This window comes from Gopherus flavomarginatus, chromosome 3, assembly GCF_025201925.1.
Source record: "Gopherus flavomarginatus isolate rGopFla2 chromosome 3, rGopFla2.mat.asm, whole genome shotgun sequence".
In the NCBI taxonomy this organism is placed as follows: Eukaryota; Metazoa; Chordata; order Testudines; family Testudinidae; genus Gopherus; species Gopherus flavomarginatus.
The window spans coordinates 272,947,287-272,973,845 of NC_066619.1; the positions used below are offsets into that span (position 1 = coordinate 272,947,287).

The window sequence follows — 26,559 nt, forward strand, 5'->3', positions numbered from 1 at the left end:
ACCCATGGGGCCTGTGGAGCTCAGGGTACATTATCCTTTGATGGCTCCACTCCACAGGGGGATCCCCCTTCATGGAGGTTCACTAGGAAGCCACTAGCTCTGGGAGCTCTGCCAGGGGTGGTGCTGGAGTCCCAGAGGATACACATAGAGTGGATTGGAGAGTGGGTGCATGGGGTGAGTGGAGAGTGGGTGAATAAGAATGTGCCATTTCTTAGCTCAATAACTCTCTAGAGGAAGGATTGACTAGTGGTTAGACTGTGGCTGGAGACCTAGGTTCAATCCCCTGCTCTGCCACGGACTTTCTCTGTGATCTTGGACAAGACACTTAGTCTATTTCAGTTACCCATCTGTAACATGAGGGTAGTAGCACCCACTCCCTGCCTTTGGAGGATGTATACATTAAAGAGTGTGAGGTGCTCAGATACCCAGGTGATGAGGGCCAGATAAGCACTGTAACTAGAGCCACAAGTTGATACATTTTGTACCATGTTTTGAAAACAAAAAAATTACCAAACTCCCTGGTTTAAGAGTTTCATGCTTTACTTTACACAACTAGAGAGAGGACACAAACAACAGAAAATTCTCGTCACTTTTCTCCTTTAAGTCTCTGCATTGTTTTCCTTCTGTGCTTTGAAGGGCATGTTCAGTTGTTTTGGTAGCTACCTGCAAAGGGAGCCAGGAGCCATTGATTGAACTAATTCCAGATGAGAAATTCATCAAGGCCAAATCCTACCCCTGCTTTGCCCTATTGCAATGTGATGGCCTCTATTCGGTCCCTACCACCTTGCTGGGCCTGGGTTTGATTGTCTGTGAATTGCACTAGCACACTAGAGTTTCCTAACACACTTCTGTATTGGCCAGGCTGGCAGCCCGCATCATGTGGAGGATAGAGAGAGAGGGAGGCGGCCTTACGGAGGGCTGCTTGGTCTCCATCGATGACTTGCAGAACCACGTGGAGAACTTCGGAGAAGAGGAGAAGAAAGAGCTGAGAGCCGACGTGGAGAGTTTCCTCAATTTCTGGCCCCCCCAGAGCCAGCAGTTTGGCATGCAGTACATCTCTCATATATTTGGAGTGGTATGTCAACCTCTTGGGAGAACAAAGCGAGAGCTATTTATAATACCCAAGGATGAGGGCTATGCTGAGTTCACAAAGAAGGCTGAAAATGAGCCTTCTGTCACTCACTCCTGTAGCCAATTAGTTCATTTTATCATCCATTTATCATTGTGCTATATGGCGTTATGGTCAAGGCATATGCTGTTGCATATATAATCAATGTATGCTAAATAGACTGAAGTTGCAGGATTGTAGAAGTATAAGATTGACAAGTATTTAGGAGTGATGAGTGTGTATTAGATACATAAGTAAAGCATGGCTGGAATGCAAGCCTACAGGCTGAGGCCTGTAAGATCTTTGCTTAGACAAACTAGGCCATAGACTTAAGAACACTTGACATGAGTGGATGACGTAGGAATAACCCTATGTCAGTAAGTCCACAAGACTACTGAAAAAGATGTGCCAATAGTTAACATTATGGAAACCGAGATTGCAATAAACTGCAAGCTGTTGTCCAAGATCATGAGACATCTGATTGTAAAATCATGGAATGTCCTGTCTTGACTGCAGGGTACATGTTGTGTGTAGCTGCTATGAGAATAAGAGGAACTAAGAAACCACCTATGTAAAATGGGTCACCCCACTATTCACAGGGTGTGGATGCACAAATAAAGAAAAGAGGGTTGAAAACCTCATGCATATGCATAAGTAGTTAGGTGTGGTCAGAACAACACTTTCCAGTAAAGTAGTTTGCAGTTTTCACTAGAGGCTTTCCCAATCCTTTACAAACAGTGAGGAAAAACAACGAGGAATCCTTGTGGCACCTTAGAGGCTAACAAATTTATTTAGGCACAAGTTTTCTTGGGCTAAACTCCACTTCATCAGATGCATAGAGTTAAAAATACAGGAAACAGTATATATATTACCACACATGAAAAGATGGATTTGCCTTACCAAGTGGTGGGTCAGTGCTAACGAGGCCAATTCAATCAAGGTGGAAGTGGCCTATTCTCAACAGTTGACAAGAAGGGGTGAATGTCAACAGAGGGAAAATTACTTTTTGTAGTGACCCAGCCACTCCCAGTCTTTATTCAGGCCTTATTTGATTATGTCCAGTTTGCAAATTAATTCCAGTTCTGCAGTTTCTCCTTGAAGTCTGTTTTTTGAAGTTTTTTTGTTGAAGTGTCCAGGGAGATTGAAGTGCTCTCCTACTGGTTTTTGCATGTTACAATTTTGATGTCTGATTTGTGTCTATTTATTCTTTTGTGTAGAGACTGTCTGGTTTGGCCAATATGCATGGCAGAGGGGCATTGCTGGCACATGATGGCGTATATTAGATTGGTAGATGTGCAGGTGAATGAGCCCCTGATAGTGTAGCTGATGTAGTTAGGTCCTATGATGGTGTGACTGGAATAGATATGTGGACAGAGTTGGCAATGGGGTTTATTGCAGGGATTGGTTCCTGGGTTAGTGTCAATCAAGGTGGAAGTGGCCTATTCTCAACAGTTGACAAGAAGGGGTGAATGTCAACAGAGAGAAAATTACTTTTTGTAGTGCTAACGAGGCCAATTCCATCAAAATGGACTACAGAAAGTAAGTCTGGGGCTGGAGCACCCATGGAAAAAAAAGTGGGTGCTCAGCACCCACCGGTGGCCATGTTGATCAGCCCCTCCCACTCCCTCCCAGCGCCTCCCATCTGCTGCGGATCAGCTGTTCAGAGGTGAGCAGGAGGCACTGGGCGGGACGGGGCAGAGCAAAGGTGGGGCACACTCCGAGGAGGAGACAGAAGGGGGTGGGGTGGCAGCAGAGCGGGGGTGGGAAAAGGCGGGGTGTGGTGGAGATGGAGCAGGGGCAGGGAGAGGCAGTGTGGAGGTGGGGTAGGGACAGGAAGAGGTAGGGCAGGGTGGGGCCTTGGGGGAAGGAGTGGAGTGGGGGCAGGGCCTGGGGCAGAGCAGGGGTCGAGCTCCTCCAGGGAAATGAGAAAGTTGGCGCCTGTGGGCCGCAGTGAACCAGTTATGGCTTTGATTCTCTGCCTGGCCCCGGTACAAGTGAGAGTCGACATGAGGGTGCTGTAACATAAACAGTCCCAAAGAACCATCACCAGCTGAGGATAGATGGACAGAGTGTGCTCCAGTGATTCCTTCTCCCTGCACCAGGGGCCAATGGGAGATTGCATAGGAATTGGCTATGCTGACGCTCAGCTGGGGGAATGCAGCCAGTCTCTGCTCCCTCTGTGCTGCTCCAGCAGAGGGAACCTGTCCAATGGGTCAGTGGCAGGAATAACAGAGTCCAGAATCCCTCTCACCTCTGCTAACTGCTAGACTACACTCTGCTGGTCCTTGGCTGGAGGATAGGACCAGGGAGGCCAGGAAAGGAAATAAAACAGATAGTAGTTGAGTGAATTATTATCTAGTGAACAGTTCATTTGAAGGATTTCCCCTCATTTTCTGTCTGTGAATTGTGTTAGAACAGCCTATGTTTTTTGTTACTGAAATTAGTCACTGAATAATGACTGCAAATAATTCTCAGTTTGTTGATCATTTGGGAGTTGCCAGGATGTGGTAGGTGAAAGTCATTACGAACTGGGTTATTTTTATTTGGATACAGAGGTCACGTGATGTTGTGTTCTCAGATTGGGTGAGTGTAGCCTGTAGAATTAGGTTGATCCAGGTACTCTCACAAGTTTGGAATTTGCTTCCTGTGACTGTTCTGCACAAATTGCTTAAAAGTCCCTTTTCCCATGTGACTTGTTTGCTAGAATATTTGCAGAAAATGAACACAAAAGGGGCTTTAACATACTCAAAGCAACCACATTTACAAATAGGAATAAATATTAGCAGACAGTATTTTGCAGTGTTTGCTTTAGATCATGCAGTCTATCTGCTAGAGTTCTGCATTGTGAACTTTCTCGTACTTTGTTCAGGCTAAAGGATGCTGTTTCTAGCACTCCCTGTGTGTATCTCTCCCTTGTTCCCAAAATTTGAAGGCCACGCCCCTATGCCTGGAGCACAGAAAATACACATTTTATGAAGAATCAGTGAAAAATATTCCATAATCTAGGCTGCTATCTGGGGCTCGTTTAAGTCAATGGCAAAACACCTGTTGAATTCAATAGAGCCAAGATTTCACCATTATTCTCCTTCCCTAATACTTTTTTTGCCTATGTTTTGGGGGCTAGATAAACTGCAATGGCTTCACCCTGAGTGACCAAAGGGGACTGCAGGCTGTTGGCGTGGGCGTCTTCCCCAATCTCTGCCTGGTGAACCATGACTGCTGGCCTAACTGCACTGTCATATTCAACAACGGCAAGTGAGTACATTTCCATTCCAAGGGACAAGGGGAGACGTTTGCCCCAATGCTTAACTCATTTTCCAGATTTGGTCCCAAGCCTCACGTTGTGCACCTTGGGAAAATCCCTCGGTTTCCTCTTTTTCTGGCTTGTTTGCGGAAAACAAAATATTAGACACAGGAAAGCCAGACCCCTTCATGGTGAGCTGCAGGTCTGCTGCTTTTTCTGTCTTTTGTTGTTGTTGTTCTTACTGTTTTTTGGTGCACAAAACAAATACGCAAAAGACACCTAGAAGGCCTGGTCCAAACCCTTGAAGCCATTGTTTCAATTGATTTTAGTGGGCTTTGGATCAGGCCTATAACACTCAAATGGAGTAAAAGAGTAACAAGACATATTGGTTACACTTTATATTAAGGTTCCACTTATAAATAATTTACGGTGAATGGATGTTTATGGTAAAGCAATTGTTATCAAAGTCCAGGTAATAGGTTGCTTATAACTGTGGCTTGTAACCACATATAATACCTTGATGAGTTTATAACCATCTATAACACAATATACTCATGTGTCTGACATGCTTATAACTCCTAGTAATCATTTATTAACCCTTAATAAACCATTTATAAATGGAACCTTAATATCAATTGTGACTGATGTATGTGAACGGAGACCCTCATGTAAATATGGTGCCGAGCACCCACAATTCCTCCTGGGGTCAGCTAAAAATAATAGCTGAGACTGAAAGGGATTGGACAAGTTCCAGTGGAAAACACAGCACCAGCAGACCAGTTGGACAGGGCTGGTAGGTTGCCAGCTGCCAGAACATTTGTCCAGCTAAGTCAATGGGAGGGGTGCGTGTGTGTTCAGCACCTCTTGGGATCATGCCTGCAGATTTTAACATACAAGGAAGGCCATATCCTCAGCTGGTGTGAATGGGCATTGCTCCATTGACTTATACTGACCTATGCTGACTTACACTAGCTGGGGATCTGGCACACAGCGTATAAATCCGAGCAAAACTGCTGTCACTTTAATTAAAATAAGAAAACTTCAGAATGGCTATATTGTTCGTAGGGTTTGTCACATCCTATCTTCACAAAAACTAAATGTTGGGCCTAAATCAGCCTAATGGTGTCCCCTTAATTATCTTCCTTATGCACCAAAACTGAGAGCTTTAGGGGTGCCAGGAATCAGACTGTAACCCTCATGGCATCTACCAACCATTGAAGCTTCTACACCCACCAATGGGGAATGAGAAAAGAGCAGGAAACTGCTTTGTAACTGTTGGATTTGGGGAGATAGGGCCTGATCAATGGGAGCGTTTCCATTGACTTCAGTGGGCTTTGAATCAGACCTATGTCATGGTGATGGGACCTTATGAGAACCTAGATAGATAGCGAAGTAGTGAGATCAACAACTCTCACATCTGATCTTAGCTCTTTGGCAGTTATGTACGCCCATGCACGTGTTCTATTACTGAATTTAAACCATTTGGTTATTTTTTTAAAAAGGCATTCCAGTTCACTTTCAATAGGCACTGCACACCAGGCCTGGGTTACTTGCAGAGCTATCTGTCATGCCAAGTGTTTGCCTTCAAAAGATGGAGAATATTTTGAGCTGCATTCTAATCTCAGATGTGTGGCACACTCTGGCCTGTCTCTTTAGGACTCCACTACTGTGCATACACCCCAAATCCTCCCCCATGAATGAGGGTACATGCATTGTTTCTTTAATCTGTGGCAGGAAGAGGGCTGGGGATGTTCTGAGGCAGAAACTTTCCAGGGAAACAAAGAAAGAGTAGATTTCAGGACAATACTGTTTCCCTGCTCCTAATAAATGTCTTTGTTCAGTGCTAGAAGAAAGTGACTCCTTCTGTGATTATTTGCCATTGCCACCTGACACGGCTGCACAGACCTGGGCTGCACACTGCAGATCTACACAGGGCCTGGGCTGCAGGAACTTTTCCTCTCTGCTCCCAGGATGGCAGTGGAGCTTCTCCACGCTTGCTACTCCAGCCACAGCTGTAGAACTAGCTTCCACACTGCCTGTATCCCTCTCCATTGGGAGTGATGGCGCAAGAATCCACGTAACAGCTGATCTAGTGGTCTTCCCTCACCTTGCTCCCAAATGCCGACAGTGCAGCCATGGGCCAAGACTCCTTCTGGAGCTGGCCTCTGCAAGGCACAGGGGAAGTGCACCTACTCCATGGCCTCGTAAGAGCCTGCCCCCCTGTATTGTGATGTCAGTGAGGTTCTGCCACAGACAAGGTCTCCTGGGTCCCCATACTCTGGGCTGTGCTGAGGAAGTGCAAGCAAACTAGCAATGTGTGAGCACACTAGCAATCAATTACATAGATGCACATCAACGCCCACCACATGTCTGAGCTTAGAATCTGCACCTTTGCTTGGAACATTGCTGTTTCTCATGGGTCCTGAGACCTATTACTATTTTAGCTCTAGATTTCCAGGGTCCTATGTGCAGTGAGTTGGAGGTCTCAGTACAGTGCTTAGGAAACAAGTGTTCATCTGGCAAACCAAGGGGCCCTGCAGCTGGCAGGTTCAGCTGAGTTTCAGAATTAACTTCCCTGGAAAATGTGGAGGATTTTTCTCCATGAAAAGTCATACATTTAAGATGGTTTAAATCATGACTTTACAGATGGTTTATTATCTGGTTAATTACTGCTCTCCCAAATCCCCTCTCAAAAAAATGTCTCAGACACTGGTATTCTCCAGCTCTCTATGCAGTTTTCCCCTCAATGAATTTACCAAGACTTGTAAAGTGGGTAAACTTGTGAACAAATATCATGCTTGGGACATCTGCTGACCACTCAGTGGAGTCAGGAAGGACACTCTCCACCCCTCTCACAATTAGCCAGGGGCATTATGGCCATTTCTTGTCTTCCTCTGAAACCAGTAAGAGGTGATGGGGCCTACTCCCATAACAGTCAATGGGTATTTTGCCATTATTTTTAATGGGGCTGATCAGATATGATCATTTCTATGTTTCTAATAACTGGGTTTGATTTTCCTTTCACACTGGTTTTAAGCTAGTGTATATCTATTGGTGTCAATAGAGTGATTCATGATTTATCGAAAAAAATCAGATCCATTCTTTCCATAATGTTGCAAAATATAAGTCTTTCTCATCCAGTGACTGAGGCTGTCCATATATGCCCAGATCCTAGCAGATAACACCTGTCCATGGCTAAACTAACTGCAGATAGACCTGATTCCCCCTTGACACTCACATGCAGTCTTGTGCAGAATGCTCCTTAAGTCACAGTGCCAGGACAGCTGCCAGCTGAAATTGCCCCAGGCCACCGATGGCCGATTCGGTTACAGCAGCTGTATAGTGGCAGCAGAGAGCTACATCGCTTCAGACTCCACCCTGCAACTGGATACGTGTCTGTCCCTGGGACCCCTGTATGTCCCCCAGGCTGTGAGCAGCTACTGTTCCACATACTGTATGTGCCGATTCCATTTTGCTTGTGTCGTACGTGTACCTGTGTAAACTGCAGATGTTTGTTTTGTCTTTCAGTCATGAGGCTGTAAGATCAATGTTCCACACACAGATGAGGTGGGTTGGTCTTGTAAGCATAATCCTTCCCCTTTGACCTTCCCTTCTGACCCTGTGTTAACTAAAAGCCACAAGCAACAATGATGAGGCTTGAAGCTGCCTCGGTTTGTGGATAGTTTCACTCTATCCATTCTCAGAATGTAAATGTTCCCTCCCCCTACCATGTGTAAAGTCCCACTAAACCCAAAGCCTCCCTTTGTAACCTCTGCATTTTGTAGTAGATTTTTAAAAAAGCTGACATTATTCAATATGCTCAGACTTGCCACTTGTTAATGCCCTCTCTGTCTCCTCCTTCCTTCCTTCCCCTGCCTGCTTCAGTGTTTCCCTTCATGCACTCTTCACTCCTGTTCTCTCAACTACAGAAAGAGCATGAAAGTCCAGCAAGACCTCGCTAACCTTGCCCACCCCCAAATAATTGCAATAAAACCCGGTTTATTATGAGATGAGAAGTGATTGCATTACTGACAAACTAAATACTCTGTTTCTTTGTAACAAACAGTTCCCTCTGGATGCATTGACTATAGCGGCAATACACTGAGATTTAGATGTTATCCAATTTTATCTTTAAAAGTTGTTCCTGTTATGCCTTTTTACGATGCCATTGTTACCTGTTCAAAATATTTTCCTGTGTGATGTTTTAAAAGGATTTTTAAAGGTGTATTTTTTTTTAATTCTCTGGTTACCTCATTGCACTTGATATATTGCAATCTGTTTAGTTTAAAGAGACACTGTTGTCTTAACATATATGATCCAGAATCTCAACACATGTAAACCAGCAGAGCTCCATTGACTTCAATAGGATCTGCATCCAAAACAAGCAGGCAATTCATTGTCATAAATTAGAATTGAAATATTTTTAAATGATTTTCACCATTAATGTTGTTTGTTTCCTCAGTGCGTTTCCATGAAAATAGACTAGTGAGTTTTGTGTTTGTTTACAGACATCATATCTGGTCAACTTCACTTTCTGGCTGTTTTGTGTCCGCACACTGGGGCAATGCTCCAGTTACAGACACTGCAAGTTCATTGGAATCTTGGAGGAAGAAGGGAAGGTCGTGGGAGCAGTTTTGTTGATCTTAAAGTCTTTTAAAAACCCTGTTTTGAGCCGTTATCAAGTAGATAGTGTCCCCATAACTGTATAGTTCCAAACAATTCCTGGTATTTCTTTTTTTCCACAAAATTTTGCCAGCTCCTTCTATGGTACGGCTGGCTGGTTAAAAATACCTAAATGTCTACTGTGCTTGGGCTACGAAAACATCAGAGTTCAAAAGCTTGATTTTGTTTCTCTAAGTTTATGATTGGCCTTAGTTAAGGCCCCACTAAGTCTGAAAAGGGATGTGCATATATGTAAATCTTCACCATGGATACTGTACCTTATGCATTTTCTCCTTAGAGTCACACTTGGTTGCACCTTACTCTGTGTAAATTTAGTACTTTCTTGTGACATAACTAATAGCTGTCCTTTTTGACGGCATGTCCAGTGATGAGTCTAGTATGAAATAGCCTGTTGATATAATCTAATGCAACAGGTGGTCAGGGCCAGCCGCACCGGATGAATAACTTAGGTAGCAGTCCTAGAATTTTATGGCTGAGAGATTCAAAATTGCGACCCCTGCATAAAGAAAAAAAAAAAAGAGGAGTCTTTGTGGCACTTTAGAGACTAACAAATTTACTTGGGCATAACCTTTTGTGGGCTAGAACCCTCTTCATAGTTATGGTCAAAAAACATAGTTATCCTGCACAAATTTTAATCCTCTTGAAAAAATGCAGTAATGAAAATCAATGAAATAGATCTGCTCCATCCATCCCTTGAAAATTCTGTGGGTATGCTTTTGGCTGTATTTGCACTAGGTGCCGCTGTTTCAGTGAAAGTCAGGAGTTCCCATCTCAGACTCATAGACTGTAGGACTGGAAGGGACCTCGAGAGGTCATCGAGTCCAGTCCCCTGCCCTCATGGCAGGACCAAATACTGTCTAGACCATCCCTAATAGACATTTATCTAACCTACTCTGACCTCCCCTGTACTGCTGAAGTCAACGGGAATGTTGCTATTGGCTTCAGTAGGGACAGGCTCAAACCTTTAGTAAAAGAGGATAACTATCTGAATTGTTTCACTTCCCAAGGCCCCACTTTCCTCCCGCTCAGGTCTGGTGTGCTGCTCCATTTAGCTCTGCAGTTTACAAACTAATGTCGTTACTGCTGCTCTCAAGGCAGTGAACACTCCCTGTAGGGCTTTATCCTGCTCTGAGAGCCGGGGTGGGGGTGAGGGGTTCCTCTGGACATGATTTGCTGAAGTATAGACCTCATTCGCTACAAATCCCCAGGCCTCGTAGAGAGGTACGCGGCCCTTTGTGGTGGGTCATGCAACTAAACAGCTGAGTAATAGCAGGATTGGGAGCATGGTGATAGATTAAAACAAGGTAAAATGTACTGTAGATCCGGTCACTGGACTAGCTCCATTTTGCTGATATATGCTTAGCAATGCACAAATACATTTTGCCCACTAACTGGTATTGCGGGAACAGCCCTGGGGCTCTGTTCTCAAAACTGTAGTGATCTAGTGCTAAGGAGTTGCTAATAGGTGGATGGGGGGGAAAGAGTCAAAAAGGGTCAAATGAAGGAGAGATATATAGAAACAACCTAGTACTTTTAACTATCTCCGAGGGCCTTATGCACAGTCACTTGATGGAGCTTTCCCCCCCTTAGATAGTAACCCTGTTGGGCTAAATTCTCCTCTCAGTCACACCAGTGCAGCCCATTAACATCAGGGGGCTTGTACCAGTATAAAGCAGAGGAGAATTTGGCCTGCTCCAGTGAAACAAGCTATGGTGGACTTTTGAGTATTCCAGGGCTTTTAAACACATGCTAGAGGATGAAACGAAGATGCAAAGTGCTGGCTCTTTAAGGGGGTGGGCTGGCATCATTCCGCAGCTTTCACCAGAGTACTGTAGTAGCAGTTGGTATTTTCTGTATGGTCAGTAAAGACAATAGTAACATGCTTGCAATTAGAAACATGGGACAGTTTTGTTAGGAAACCTGAAGCCCACGTAAGACTGGCCTCACTGTACATTTGAAGCGTGGCCATCTTCACTGAAGGGTTTGCTTAATCTTTGAGTAGAGATGGGTGAAGGGACATGAAAGTCACTTTCAGATTCCTGATCCAGGGCTTTGGAAAAAACAAAGAGTCTCTCCCGCCTTTCAGGAATCCACACTATGTTTTACACTGAGTCCAGTATGGTCTAGATGGGGTGGGGAGGCAGTTTAGTCAGTGCTTTTATTCACAGGGTGCAGACATGATCAGAAAGGCTAGTTTTAGTGGTAGCTGTGCACTATCAAGTGTTGGTGTCTTCATTTGAGGAGATTCCCCAGTAAACCAGGACAGAGCAATGGCCTGGAACCAAAGATCCACATCCAACTACCCTTAAACATAATCAAAGTTTGTATCTTAGATTCAGCCCCTAACTATATAAGTGGATCCAGATCTGAATATCACAATTCAGGCCATTTATACTTTCAAGTGAACTTCTGGTTGGGACCGAGAGAGGGGCAAGAGGTGGTGAAGGGTTTGGACGAGGCATTTTGTAGTGTGATTTAGAATAGCTGAAGTGCTGCACAGATGTGTATTTTCTTCAGTATTTGAAGGGTTAAAGTGGTCCTTTAAGGCAACAGTTTGCTTATCGGAGGCAGGATCTTTAGTGGAAATTGTCCCTTTCCATTTTGCAAACAGTGTCCTGGACTTGAGATGTCTCTTTCTAACTCCACATCTCTTTCTGTCTGAAACCAGAATCGAGCTGCGTGCGCTGGGTAAGATCTCACCTGGGGAAGAGCTGACTGTCTCCTATGTTGATTTCCTCAATGTCAGCGAAGAGCGGAGGCAGCAGCTGCAGAAGCAGTACTATTTTGACTGCACGTGTGAGCACTGCCAGAAAGGGATCAAAGATGATCTGATGCTGGCGGTAAAAGAAGGTGAAAACAAGGTACATCACTGACTTTGTTAGCAGCTCTCAGTCATGGGGCAATGCTTCTTCTTCACTGTTTGTATTGCAGCAGATAGTAGGGGCTATCCCCCAGGCAATAGGAGACTGGGTAGGCCAGAGCTAGCCCAGCTGGGTTAAAAGTAAGTTTCCCTGGTTACAAACACAGGGTCTAGGTCAGTGTTTTGGCCACCAGGTGCTTTTCTTGGGTAGTGATTTGGGGGGAAGGGGCAAAGCAGCAGCCCCTCCTCTGGGGCTGCCAGGAGGGGTTGGATTCTGCCCACCTCTGGAGCCACAGACACCAGAGGAGCAGACAGCCAGTGTGAGTTCCCCACCTTCCCGGGGATGGTGGGACTCAGGCTTCTGGTTTCAGCCCCGGGGTGGCAGATGGCAGGGTCCGGCTGTGCAGCAGCGGGCTGCTGCCACTGGCTCTGACCGCGGGACTTTGGGCTCCAGGCTTTGGCTGCACTATGGCGGGCTCCATCCCCCGGCCTCCATCTCCGAGCTGACCCCTGCCCCTCCATCACCCTGTTGTCTCCCTACTCACCTCCCCATCCAAGACTTAATTTGTGCCCCAGCTTGCCAGGTCTGAGTAAATTTGCTGGCAAAAGTAAGATTTGAATGTTTGTTAATATCACTTTCGCTGCCTCCCATCTAGCTAACTAGTCTGCTGCTGTGAAAAGTGATATTAACAAACATACAGATGTCACTTTTCACAGAAGTAGACTTAATAGCTAGCAAGTTTAAAAAAATGCAATCAAAAAAGCAAAAGAAACAACAATAAAAAAAACAAGAACATGCAAAGTACCTTATTTGTGTTTCTATTCTGTTTAGATCCAGTAAAGAATAGAGATAACTGTAAATTATTTTGATTATTGAGTCTGCAAAAAAAAAACCCTCCATAAATAAGTTACTATGATTTGGATACATAAATGTGCATATTTATTTGTTTTTCATAAAGTTAAGTATTTTAGGAAAAATTGTCTGAGTGGCCACCAGCAAGAGTTGGTAGCCACACTCTGAGGCTACCAAAAAAATTGTTATGAGAACCCCTGGCTAGGTCTTTGTGAGTGGCTGCATTGAGTCGATTCTCTGTGGGGAGTTCACATGACAGGCATAGTGAAGCATAGTGACTTGTGTTTGTTTATTATTCAGCTCCACTTGAGTTCTTGGAAGAATAGCTTTATTCACTGTGACAAAGTTCCTCCTCTACCTTGGTGGGTCCTGATCTTATTGGCAGATTTGCTCACCTCAGTGATCTTCCCCTCTTGTGGAACCCACAGTCTGGGTCAGCTCCTCCTGTGTCTGATCAGGAGTTGGGAGGTTTGGTGGGGGAACCCGGGCCCGCCCTCTATTCCAGGTTCCAGCCCAGGGCCCTGTGGATCGCAGCTGTCTATAGTGCCTCCTGTAATAGCTGCATGACAGCTATAATTCCCTGGGCTGCTTCCCCATGGCCTCCTCCAAACACCTTCTTTATGCTCACCACAGGATCTTCCTCCTGGTGTCTGATAATGCTTGTCCTCCTCAGTCCTCCAGTAGTACACTCTCTCACTCTCAGCTCCTTGCCCTCTTGCTCCCAGCTCCTCACACACGCTCCTTCTCCTCTGGCCCCTCCCTGCCTGACTGGAGTGAGCTCCTTTTTAAACCCAGGTGCCCTGATTAGCCTGCCTTGATTGGCTGCAGGTGTTCTAATTAAAGTAGCTATCTCCACTGCCTTCTAGAAAAATCTTAATTGGCCCTAGGTGCCTTGATTAACCTGGAGCAACTGCCATTTGGTTACCGGGGTACTAGGGATTTGTTTAGCCTGGGGCTAACAAAGCTGTTTCTCAGTACTTTACTGTAGCCATCTGGCCTTGCCCTATCACATCACACAATGATCAGCCCCTCTCTAAATCAAAGCACAGCTGAACTACCTTAAGGACCTAATCCTGCAACTTTGCACTCATACAAGTAGCATCACTGAAATCAGTAAAAGCTTGATCCTGCCATGTGACTCTTCTACTTGATATTGTTAGGACCGTTCCTGCAAGTAAAGGTTTACAGGATCAGGCCCTAATTGAACTCGAGGGGACTACTTGTACAACCAGGAACCACTCACATGAGTAAGGGCTGCATGCAGCCCGTAACTCCTACTAACTGCTGGGAGACCACTGCAAATTAAACTCTTGTTTCGTTTTATTATTTACGATAATAATTCATAGTGTACTAGTAAATTACCTGTCTCTATTCTGCATCTGTGGTCACTTGTACCACACTTATCACTGTGGGGTCTGAACACCTCCAGCAATATATTCAAAAATCTGAGAGCTTTCTATAGCACCTGCTGGTAAACCTTTAGGCTACATCTACACAACGAGTGAGGGAATGCGATTTCCCAGCTCATGTACATATACTTGTGTTAGTTCTCATCCAGCTAGTGTGTGTATAAATAGCACTGTAGTCATGGTAGCACCAGTACAGGAGTGGAGGCACATACCCACTGCTTTTCAGGTGGGCTTGTACTCAGCAGGGCTAAACCATGCCTCTGCGGCTGCTCATAGGATAGAGACAGAGCAAGGCTTGTGTGTCTCTGTGTGCGTGTGTCATTGGGGATCTGCTATACATACAGTCAGCGTGTGTCTCTTTCAGGGTGAATATTTTCCATATCTTTTAGTGCTCTCATGGAAAAATCTCCCTGCACCTATGCAAGGCCTGGGATTTTACATATTAAAAATATTCTCCATGCATAGGTAATAAATCTTGGTATTGACCTTAACAGGAGACAATGTCTGCTTGCTGCCCAGCTTTTCTACATTCTCCGAATTCAGGCTCAGTCCCTGGTTAGTAGCAGCCCTCACAGCTGCATGGAAAATGCCCTCTGAATATATGCTGGAATGACAGTTTACATACTCAACAACTGTTCCATTCTCTGATCCTTCACCCTTTCAAATGAGTGGCAAAGCTTCCATCGATTTCAGTGGGACCGGGATTAGGCTCTTAGTGAAGGCAGGAAACAGCTTTCATTTGACAATTCATGTAGGCAAATGGGATAGCCCCTCCGCCCCCCCTCCCCCCGAGCATATGCTGCTACTGTTTAAATTACATTTCAAGTACCCATTATAGAAGTCCCTTACTCAGCCGAAACAACTTGCATTGACATCAAAATGCCTTTTGAACAAAGTCTGCAGAACAGGCTAGGACCCCAAGGGTACCTCTACACAGCAACCGGGAGGCGTGAGCCCCAACTGGGCTAGAAAAGACATACACTAGCTCTGCTTGAATTAGCATGCTAAAAATAGCAGTGTGGATGTTGAGGCACAGGTAGCGGCATGAGCTGGCTGGCTGCGTCCAAGCCTGCCTGGCCCCACGACCACAATCTGGTGGCTAGCCTGTGCCACAATGTCCATATTGTTATTTTTAGGGTGAGTTTGAGCAGCGTTAGCATGTGCCTGTCTACCTGGGCTGGGAGACGTGCTCCCTCACCTGCAATGTAGACATATCCCAAAAGCACTATTTAGGCTTAAACCCGGGTTAAAATCTGGTTATCTTCAGTAGTTTCAGTCTTTTAAGCTATAACTCTGTATATAGACTCTGAGAAAAAGACCATTCCTGTTCCTCGTATTGTAAACTTTCAGGGCCCTTTCTAGCCTGGCTGTCATTAGGATCACAGGTGTCTGTCTCCACAAATTTAGCAAAATCTAACAGAAAGATTCTCCAGACCTCCCGCACTCCAGATGTTAAAAGCAAACAACGGGACAAACCTAGAGCGTTGAATCCAAACCCCTTCTTCTTTCAGGAGGGATCAAAATCTATTCCTCAGGTACAAACCCAGGATTACTGCTTTGGTTCTTGGTCATATAACAGTGTTGTCAATTTTATTGTGAATTTCACAATAAAGGGTGTTTTTCTTGAAGCCCCACCTCAAGGCATCATGTGATTATAAAACAACTTCAGCTTTCCTTAGAAACAAAAGAAGTAGATTTCTAGCCCTTGTGATTGCGGGGGAAACTGTAGCGTTTAATTTCAGAAAGGGGAACTACACAAAAATGAGGAAGTTAGTGAAACAGAAATTAAAAGCTACAGTGCAAAAAGTGAAATCCCTGCAAGCTGCATGGAAACTTTTTAAAGACGCCATAAAAGACGCTAAAGTTAAATGTATAGCCCAAATTTAAAAACATAGTAAGAGAACCAAAAAAGTGCCACCGTGGCTAAGCAACAAAGTAAAAAGCAGTGAGAGGCAAAAAGGCATCCTTTAAAAAGTGGAAGTTAAGTCCTAGTAAGGAAAATAGAAAGAAACATAAACACTGGCAAATGAAGTGTAAAAAATTAATTAGGAAGACCAAAAGAGAATACGAGGAACAGCTAGCCAAAGACACAAAAACTAATAGCAATTTTTTTTTAAGTACATCACAAGCAGGAACCCTGCTAAACAGCCAGTGGGGCCACTGGACGATCGAGATGCTAAAGGAGCGCTCAAGGATGATAAGGCCATTGAGGAGAAACTAAATGAATTCATTGCATTGGTCTTCATGGCTGAGGATGTGAGGGAGATTTCCAAACCTGAGCCATTCTTTTTAGGTGACAAATCTGAAGAACTGTCCCATATTGAGGTGTCATTAGAGGAAGTTTTGGAACAAATTGATAAACTAAACAGTAATAAGTTACCAGGACCACATGGTATTCATCCAAGACTTCTGAAGGAACTCAAAAGTGAAATTGCAGCGCTACTAACTGTAGTTCGTAACCTATCATTTAAATCAGCTTCTGTACCAAATGACTGGAGGATAGCTAATGTGACACCAGTTTTTAAAAAGGGCTCCAGAGGTGATCCCGGCAGTTACAGGTTGGTAAGCCTGACTTCAGTACCGGGAAAACTGGTTGAAACTATAGTCAACAACAAAATTTTCAGACACATAGATGAACATAATTTGTTTGGGAAGAATTTACATGGTTTTTGTAAAGGTAAATCATGCCTCACCAATCTACTAGAATTCTTTGAGGAGGTCAACAAGCATGTCAACAAGGGGGATCCAGTGGATATAGTGTACTTAGATTTTCAGAAAGCTTTTGACAAGGTCCCTCACCAAAGGCTCTTAAGCAGAGTAAGCTCTCATGGAATAAGAAAGAAGGTCCTCTCATGGATTGGTAACTGGTTAAAAGATAGGAAACAAAGGGTAGGAATAAATGGTAAGTTTTCAGAATGGAGAGAGGTAAATAGTGGTGTCCCCCAGGGGTCTGTACTGTGACCAGTCCTATTCAACATATTCATAAATGATCGGGGGAAAGGGGTAAACAGTAAGGTGACAAAAATTGCTGATGATATAAAAATCAGCAAGATAATTAATTTCAGAGCAGACTATGAAGAGTCCCAGGCAGATTGCGGAGAGCTGCAAAAGGGCCTCTCAAAACTAGGTGACTTGGCAACAAAACGACAGATAAAATTCAGTGTTGATAAATGCAAACTAATGCACATTGGAAAACATAATCCCAACTATACATATAAAATGATGTGGTCTAAATTAGCTGTTACCACTCAAAAAAGAGATCTTGGAGTCATTGTGGATAGTTCTCTGAAAACATCCACTCAATATGCAGTGACAGTAAAAAAAAAAAAAAAAAGCTAACAGAATATTGGGAATCATTAATAAAGGGATAAATAATAAAACAGAAAATATCATATTGCCTCCATGTAAATCCATGGTACACCCACATCTTGAATAATGTGTGCAGATGTGGTCGCCTCATCTCAAAAAAGATACGTTGGAATTGGAAAAGGATAAAAAAAAATGGCAACAAAAATGATTAGGGGTATGGAACAGCTTCCATATGAGAAGAGATTAATAGGACTAGGACTTTTCAGCTTGGAAAAGAGATGACTGGGGGGGCAGTTATGATAGAGATCTATAAAATCATGACTGATGTGGCAACAGGTTTAAAACAAACAAAAGGAAGTATTTCTTCACACAACACACAATCAACCTGTGGAACTCCTTGCCAGAGAATGTTGTGAAGGCCAAGACTATACAGAGTTCAGAAAAGAGCTAGATAAATTCATGGAGGATAGGTCCATCAACGGCTATTAGGCAGGCTGGGCAGGGATGGTGTCTGTAGCCTCTGTTTGCCAGAAGCTGGGAATGAACGACAGTGGATGGATCACTTGATGATTATCTTTTCTGTTCATCCCCTCTGGGGCAAGTGGCATTGGCCACTGTTGGAAGACAAGATACTGGGCCGGATGGACCTTTGGTCTGACCCAGTATTGCCGTTCTTATTGCAAAGAAGTGGGAACCCCAGAAACTCAAAAAACAGAAGGCAAAGAAAAAGAACCCAACAGTAATTAGTTTTTAAATTGCATGATTTTTTAAGACAATCTCAATATTTTGGGGGCCTGACTTGTGGTTTTGGAATGCTTGCAACCGGCATTCCAGCGTGGACAGATGGAAGGAGCATGCTTTCAAGGCCAGGTGGGAAGTCATGTTTTGGCCCAAATGCTGACAGTTTTTCCAGTATGTAAATAAAATATGGGGTTGAATTCCTCCCTGGTATAACTCCATGGAAGTCTCAGTCCATGGCCCCAATCTTGCCATACATTGTGCACATGCAGCACCTGGTGACTCCATGTAACCCCACTGAGGGCAGCCTGTTTTCTATCTCCCATGCTCAGTCTTTTTCATTCCCCTTTGAGGTTTGCAAGAGTCTCTCAATTGCCAATCACTAACTTTTGACATTTTGCATGAACAAACAAACAAAACCAAGCCCCCCAAACTACTCAGGTCCCTCTCCGCCCCCACACCCCCATCCCAGTGAGAGCACAATCAGGCCATATATATGCGTTAGCAGCTCTGAGTGACACTGTAGGTTAGTACAGGTAGGGGCTGATCTGCTCCCGTTGAAATCAGTGGCAGTTTTACTATTGAGTTCAATGGTAGCAAGCTTCAGGACCTCAGTATGGCAGCTGGTTCTAGTCTGGGGAGCATGGGTGTTACTTCAGAAGTGAATTCATTTCAATAGCTTTCCAATGCTGTCCCCAGCCCTCCCAAGACGTAGTGAAGGAAGTTCTTCAATTCTCCAAGGACACCCTGGAGAAGATCAACAAGGCCCGCTCCGAGGGGGTCTACCACGAAGTAAGTCACGATGTCTTTGGTCTCCCGTTGCTGCAGAACTTCAGGGAAAGGAAGCAGGCCTGGCTCTCTCTTGAGGCAGCTGATCTCACCAAGCCACTGGGCTGACTCTGACAGCATTTGTGTTGTCATATTAATGAAACTGTCCTGCAGACAGGGGCACTAGTTGCATACTCAAGCTGACGGGTCAGTTTGCTGATGTCAGTGTTTATGGGGCAGACAATGAATGGATACACTGAAATTAATTCACCAGTATCCACTTCCTTCCTCCCTGGGTCATTCATTCTCCTCTGCCCATGTCCTCCACCACTCTGTTCACAGCCTGCCAATGAGTGACCCTTCCACTGGGCTGCCCATCTCGCTGGAACTCTCCCGTTCTCTCTCCAGGGCTATGAAACAGGGATGGGACCAAGTCACAATGGTTCTGAGCTGGATCTAAACTCCCTCGGTGTCCAAGGGGATCAGATCTAGTCTTTCCCCTCTGATCCATCTCACAGAGGATGAGACTGAACCTCCAGGGCTGACGCTGGATCCACCCTTCACCAGCATGTGAGAGGTTCAGAGCTGGTGTCACTCTGATCCCATCTCTCTGCTGATGCCCATTAGTGATTGGAGGAAAGTTTGTGTGGTGGCCGCCATCTTGGCCAGCACTCCAGGGATCTCCAGAGCTACAAGCATGAGCTAAGAGCCAAGACTCCCTAGGTGAGGCTGAAATAGTCTCATGTCCTTTACGGACGGGGACACAGGGGAAACCTGTAACTCACTCACCAGTGGGTTACATTTGCACCTTTTACTCTTACTTTCCTCGCTTGTTTATGACTGACTTTTTCTGCAGAGCAGCTATTGAGCAAATAGGATAAATGTGAAACATACAAAATACAGCGCTCTGTCATGGCGGATGTGCAATTCTAGAGCAGGCAATGCTGTGACGTCCTCTTGAACTCATTTGCCTTTCATGGGTGCCTAGGTTGTGAAGCTCTGTCGTGAGTGTCTGAAGAAACAAGAGCCCGTACTGGGAGACACTAACATCTACCTGCTGAGAATTCTGAGCATCGCTTCAGAAGTGCTCTCCTACCTCCAGATGTTCGAGGAAGCATCAGGCTATGCAAAGAGGATGGTTGATGGTTACATGTATGTGATCAAATTGCCCGTTTTCACTGTGGCTCTTTCTGATTCTATAATTTAATTAAGACATTTCTACAAAGAATCTGGGCCTGACGCTGCTTTCAGTTTACAAGGGTGTAAAACAGGAATAAGTCCACTAAGGTCAACAGAGTGACCTTGGTGTAAAACCTGTATAACTGAGCTCAGAATCAGGCCCTGTTTTTATCAGCAAAGAGAGAAATAATTTTGCTCACTTTGTGAATGGAAAGTTCCAAAACAGGATCATTTTTCAATGTATCTGCATATAACTTCAGAGGGGAACTGGACAGGTTTCATTAACCCATCTCTTTTGTCTGAGAAGCTGCCCAGAACTGCTTAGATGGTGTCAGAAAAATTATACACGGAGAAGACCTATCATTAGATAAAGAACACATTGTGCTCCTAGAATGTGATCTCTGACTGGTAAAGAGATGCTATTGTGATAAGAAAACTTCTGGTGGGTTGCACAAGTGTCACCAAGTGCAAATTTTTGTCTTGCCCATTTACTGTGCACCACTTTCAGGTCACATCTAGCCCTTGCTACTGCTAGTCAATGTTCCTTGCAGTTTATTCCTGAGTGTCAGAGTCAGGGTTTAAGGCCAGAAGGGACCACTAGATCATCCAGTGTGACCTCCTGTAGATCACAGGACATTGACACCCACCCAGGACCTGCACACTAAGCCCAACAACTGAAGTCAGACCAAAGTAAATGAAACTCATGCAAGATTAGAGTATTATGTGTGACAGGCAGAGAGCAGGGGAACTGAGGTGCACCTGTGCCCGAGGCCCCCACAATGGCAGGGAAATGATTAAATGAGATACACCCAGATAATCCAGGCAAATCACCTGCATCCCTAGCTGCAGAGGAAGGCGCAAAATCCCCAACGTCCCTGCCAATCCGACCTGGGGGAAAATTCCTTCCTGACCACACACATGGTGATCAGTTAGACTCTGTGCATGACAGCAAGAACCAGTCAGCCAAGCCCCTGAGAGAACAAATGCTTGATGCTACCCCAGAGCCCTGGCCCATCTTGCCCAGTGTGCCCCGTGGCATCCCTGATGCTTCCGAGAAAGAAGATAAAAAAAACTCTCCCAGAATACATGGGGAGAGGGGGAAATCCCCTTCTGATCCCCTGCAGGTGGCTTGGCCCAGTCCCATTTTAAAGGACTCAATGATGGGGGTTAGGGACAGGCCTTTAGGAAATAATATATATTCAAACTTGTTTTGACTGTTGAGCTTTTCCATTGTGAAATAGTCTCTTGCTTTGTTGGAGCATCTGCACCTGGAAGCTGCCTTCCTTCCTTCCAACAGTTGGCCATCAAGAGGTGATTGGCCAGAAACAAATACCCAGCTGGTCTAGAAAGAGCCTCAAACCATCTAGAATTTCCTTCCATCTTAGCAGCCTAGCAGCATCTTATCTAGGTGCTTCCCCCATGTTGTGATAATTTTAATGTGATCTCCTTTTGGACAGCTCAGTCATACATGATGAACATTGCTGTCTTCTTTGAACACTCTGTATCTACTTCTTTACTGACTAAACCAAGTTCCTACTGCAAAGCCAGTAAAGCTATGGAAAAGTGGGTTGGGTTTTATTCTGTTCAGGCTAAGGGTACCCGATCTGGCAGGTAATAATCGATCTATCGGGGATCGATTTATCGTGTCTCATCTAGATGCAATAAATCGATCCGTAAATCGACGCCCGTACTCCACCTCAGCAGGAGGAGTAAGCAGCGTCGACAGGGGAGCCGCGGCAGTCAACTTGCCGCCATGAGGACAGCCAGGTAAGTTGAACTAAGATACTTTTGTCTTCAGCTACGCGAATAGTGTAGCTGAAGTTGCGTATGTTAGTTCGATCCCCACCCCACAGTGCAGACCAGCCCTAAAGCTCTGCAATTTTTGTTTTTCCTCCCTCATATTAAGTGTAGCTCAAATTGCAAAGTGAGCACAGATTCTTTGAAATCACAGGTTTTAAAATCATAGACATTAGAAGTAGAAAAGGCCTATCGCATCACCTAATTCTTCCTCCCATCAAAGAAGAATTGTTCCCAGGAGTGTGTTGTTTGCCATTTTGTCCAGTTTTATTTTAAATGCCATTGACCACTATTGTTTTATGAGAGGCCATGTAGTCCAGGGGAAGGATCATAAGCCTGGAAATGGAACCTACATTTAAGTCCTGGCTTTGACCCTGATCTGCTAGGTGACATGAGGAAAGTCATTTCACCTCGCTGTGACTCAGAGTCCCCATCTGTAAAATGGGGACAATTAAACTTTCCTTCTTTTGCAAAGTGCTTTGAGATCCACAAATGAAAAATGCTACATAAGAGCTAGGTTTAAATGTAAATTCAAGTGATTGCTCACTGTGCTGGAACTGCAATGTTAGGGGCATAGCACTGGATCTTGATTGCAGTTATATCGATGGCATGTGGTGTTACAAACCTTCGGAGCCTGTATCAGAGCTTAACAGACTTCGCTCTCAGCACGTTGTTCGTTCCCAGCCAGGTTCTGCCACACCAAGTAGTAGCTCCCACTTCCAGCAGTTTGACTGATTTCAGTGGGGCGACTCACAGATTGAGGTACCGCTCAGTGTGAGTAAGCGTGACAGAATCTGGCCATCAGCAAACAGTGTTTTCGGGTAATATTTACATTTCGAAAGTTAGATTCTCACCACAGTGAAATTTATCAATGTTTTCCCAGGAAAATATACCATCCCAACAATGCACAGTTAGGGATGGCAGTGATGCGGGCAGGGGTGACCCACTGGCATGCCAGTCTCATTGAAGCAGGGCATGGCATGATCTGCAAAGCCTATGCTATTCTTCTGGTGACCCATGGACCTACCCACCCAATCACCAAAGACCTGGAGGTAGGTGACCAGAGTCTCTGTGTCTGTGTAATCTGGTTTGTTGTCGTATATGAAGAGTAAAATTTAAATAAATGGTGAAGCAGATGCCTAAAAAGCTGGGAACTGCTCATATAAAGCTTGCTTCATGCAGTGTGATGTTAATATGTTTTCCATTAGATTTCACTAGAGCTGGTTGGAAAATGGAATTCCTATCCTCTGAGACATTCCAACGTTTTAACATTGGTTTTCATCCCAATTGGGAGAAATAGTCAAAATACAGTATTGAAAACTTTCATGGAATGAAAAGCGATAAAAAAATTGGAAATGTTGAAACAAGATGTTGATTCAAAATGAAGTGTTTCATTTTGGAATGTTGATTTGAAGCGAAAGTGTTCATATCTAACAGATGTTTTGACAAAAAGTTGGCATTTTAAAGTAAAAATATCAATTCAAAACAAAGTGTTTCATTTCCAAATGCGGTGTTGGGAAATTGAAAAATGTGACATTTCCCGATCAAGTTGTTTCTCTCATCAATATCTTAGCTACAGAGCTGGAGGTAGGCTTTGCTGGCCCTTTGGAGAAGTGACATGTTCTCGTGCCAGCTCCGTCCTCACCTGAACTTGGACAGTGGCCCTGTGACTGCTAGGTCAGGGTGTGTGTGTTTGAGAGACAGAGACATGCATAGGTGTTTCTGCAACCGCCTCAGCAGTATAGTCCTAAAGTCACTGCCAAATGTGCATTTTATTTCCTCAGACCATAATAAGGGGCAGTGTGTTGCTGTGCTCTCCCAGGAGCTCCCTAGGAAAGGAATTGTGCTTTAGGGATCCACTTCATTCCATTGTAATGCCAACAGGCCCCGGTCATCAGTGGGCAGGATCAAACCTGGGACCTCTGGAGCTTAGTGCATGAGCCTCTGCTGCATGAGCTAAAAGCCATGTGGCCCTTAGCTAAGGCTGTAGAACAGACTAATTTTATCGCTCTCTGAGTGGTCTTGGTGCCACTCAATGGGACAGAACACCACACCAAAGAGGTGTCTGTGTTACATATGCTCTCCCCCTGCTCCTGGGGTAGTAATTTGTTGCAGGCCCCACTTTCTCCCTGGCGCACTGACTTAGCTCAGTTGGCTGGTGTATAGGAGGATGGAGTCAAGACTCTGCTTATTCCCTGTTGCTCCTTGCCCAGCTTCTCCAGGAGGAGAATAGTGGGCTCACAGCACCCACTTACCCTTGTGTGCCTGTATCCAAGGCCAGCTGGCCTGCAGAGGGGTGTAAAGGGAATCCTTAGCACCTCTTCTCTGCTTGTGTAGGCACAGGGGCAGCCCTGTAATCTGGCAGTGGCCATGAATTTGTGCTCAGGAAGAACTCTGGGTTGACAACTTTGGGAATGGGAACCTGTATTTGTCTGCAGAAGAATCACAGCAGACAGTGGCAGTGCAATCTACGCCACGCTGCCACACTACTAATTAGCCTGGTCTAGAAGGGACCATGACTGGGTTTGAGAGAGTAGCTGAGTCTCTGTGTTTTGGCAACCTTTGGCCTCCCTGATGAGGGACGGGTTATGGAACCGGTCTGAGGTCATCCTCCCTTGTCACATGGGCTACTGAACAGTGATTAGATGGCACCGATGTTCAGCCATTTAACAGAACTGGGGAGCAGAAGACCACTATCCTACCTTAGAAGGTACTTTATTTCTTTACTTTGAGAGATATGGTAGAGTTTTCACCACTTGGTCTGCCCTTTGATTTCATCCCTGAAGGTCATGCGTGTCCAGTCGGAGATGGAGCTGCGCATGTTCCAACAGAACGAGTTCATGTATTACAAAATGAGAGAAGCAGCCCTGAAGAACCAGAAGATCCAAGTTATGCCTGAGCCCACCAATGAAGCTCCATCAGGCCTCTTCCACACAAAGCAGTAACCACATAGTTTCCAGTTATCTCTATTCCTGCATATCTGGTAGAACATCAACCCTTTCCTTCCAAATCTGAAGAGGTTATTTGTAATGAGCACAATGCCATCTAACTAAGAACACATAAATCTACCGAGAGTGGCTCTTGACAAGTATTCTTCCAGGAGCTCAGGGCACCAGCTAAGAAATATTTCACAGGAAATAGATCTTGTTTCCACAAATAATAAAAGGGTCATTATAGCATCTCTTCTGCAATCATTCATTTTAGGGCTAGTTCTCTTCATATAAGGCCAAATCTTGAAGTCCCTCACTTGGAGTTTCAATCAGTTCTTTCTCAAGCAAAACTTCCATTGGAGTCAACGGCTGCTTGCCTAAGTGAAGATGGGGATAAAACCCAGTGAAAATGAGGATGGACTACAGGGTTCGGCCCAAAGGGAGTCTTGTCTGTGTGAGGATTGAGTGAAAACTGAGGAAAGCTATTAGGATTTGGCACTGAGGAAGTTTTAAGTAAAGACACTTTTCCTGCCATTTTTCTATGGTTCAAAAACGAGTTTGTAGTGTAGGAACTAACCTGCCGAATGGAGCAGACTTTAAGCAGTGCTTTGACCAATATGCAGATTAATTAGAGATCCTACCTTAGGTAGAAGAATTTAGGTACCATTAAGGCCGTATAAACTAGGGTGGCAATGGCTCAGCTGACACTGGCCTGCCAATTAAAAAGTGCATAGACACTTGGTTTAAATCTCAGCATGGATGAAGTCAAACCAGGTTAGGTCAGTGGTCAGAAATGGGGCTCTGGTGTAGGTCCAAGCCAGTGGCCAAAGAAGATTGAAACAGAATGGTTAGCTTCCATCACACCAACCAACGGGCAGGGAGCGGCAGGGAAGCATGGCTTCCCTCGACCACAGTGTGGGAGCTCCCTTCTGCTGTTAGTGGAGGGAGTGGGAGATGTCCTCCTCATTGCTCCTACTCACTTTAGTCCCCAGTCCTAACCTGGGTTGGAGCACTGTTGGCTGACCAAACTGTGTCGTGCTTACCCTGTTTCAATACAACAACATTTAAACCATGCTTAAGCCTGGTGTGTAAGTTAATTTGTGAGGGAAGTGCAGGTGGGGCCTGCAGTGAGTACCACAGATGGGTCTAATGTAGTGTATAACCAAGGGGTGGCTTTAGGGCTCATGTGCCATAGAAAGTGAACGCTGATGAGCATGGAGTGGGTAGAAAGGGCAGGCTCCTTTAGGAAGAGAATGACAGATGTCACTGCCAATATCTTTCCTGCATACTTGGTTTGGTTCAAGAAATGTCAGGTTCAGCTTGGACTTATCTGGTGGTAAGGAATACGGTCTAGTGTAATGGGCAAGGGAGCCAACTTAATCTGTGTTCCAGTCTCGCCTCTGTCATTGTCTGTGGTAAAGTCAATTACTTTCTCTGGCCAAGTCTAAATTAAGCTAAAACAAATGTGAACTCTGGTGAGGCTGGAAAGAAATGTTAATTACATCAGTTTAGCTTCACCTTTGTATGTGGCCTTCTGTGTCATATTCATATTCATTTGTTTGTTATTAAAACAAACAAAAGGAAATATTTTTCACACAATGCACAGTCAACTTGTGGAACTCATTGCCAGGGGATGTGCTGAAGGCCAAAACCATAACTGGATTCAAAAGAGAATTAGATA

At 44.7% G+C, this 26,559-nt stretch overlaps 1 protein-coding gene across 2 annotated transcripts in view; it reads left to right on the forward strand.

Annotated features, from left to right (window-relative positions):
• The window catches only part of SMYD1 (SET and MYND domain containing 1), a 45,957-nt gene extending 20,005 nt beyond the window's left edge, over positions 1-25,952 (forward strand). The window contains exons 3-10 of one of the 2 annotated variants that reach the window (XM_050943399.1): positions 862-1,075; positions 4,233-4,363; positions 7,881-7,919; positions 11,704-11,896; positions 18,904-18,996; positions 19,961-20,124; positions 22,832-23,000; positions 24,735-25,952. In XM_050943399.1, coding sequence (XP_050799356.1) covers positions 862-1,075; positions 4,233-4,363; positions 7,881-7,919; positions 11,704-11,896; positions 18,904-18,996; positions 19,961-20,124; positions 22,832-23,000; positions 24,735-24,893 — 1,162 coding nt within the window. In that variant the 3' untranslated portion in view covers positions 24,894-25,952. The remainder of the gene's footprint in view (positions 1-861; positions 1,076-4,232; positions 4,364-7,880; positions 7,920-11,703; positions 11,897-18,903; positions 18,997-19,960; positions 20,125-22,831; positions 23,001-24,734) is intronic. The other variant, XM_050943400.1, reaches the window with a different exon arrangement.
• The last annotated feature ends 607 nt before the right edge of the window (positions 25,953-26,559 follow it).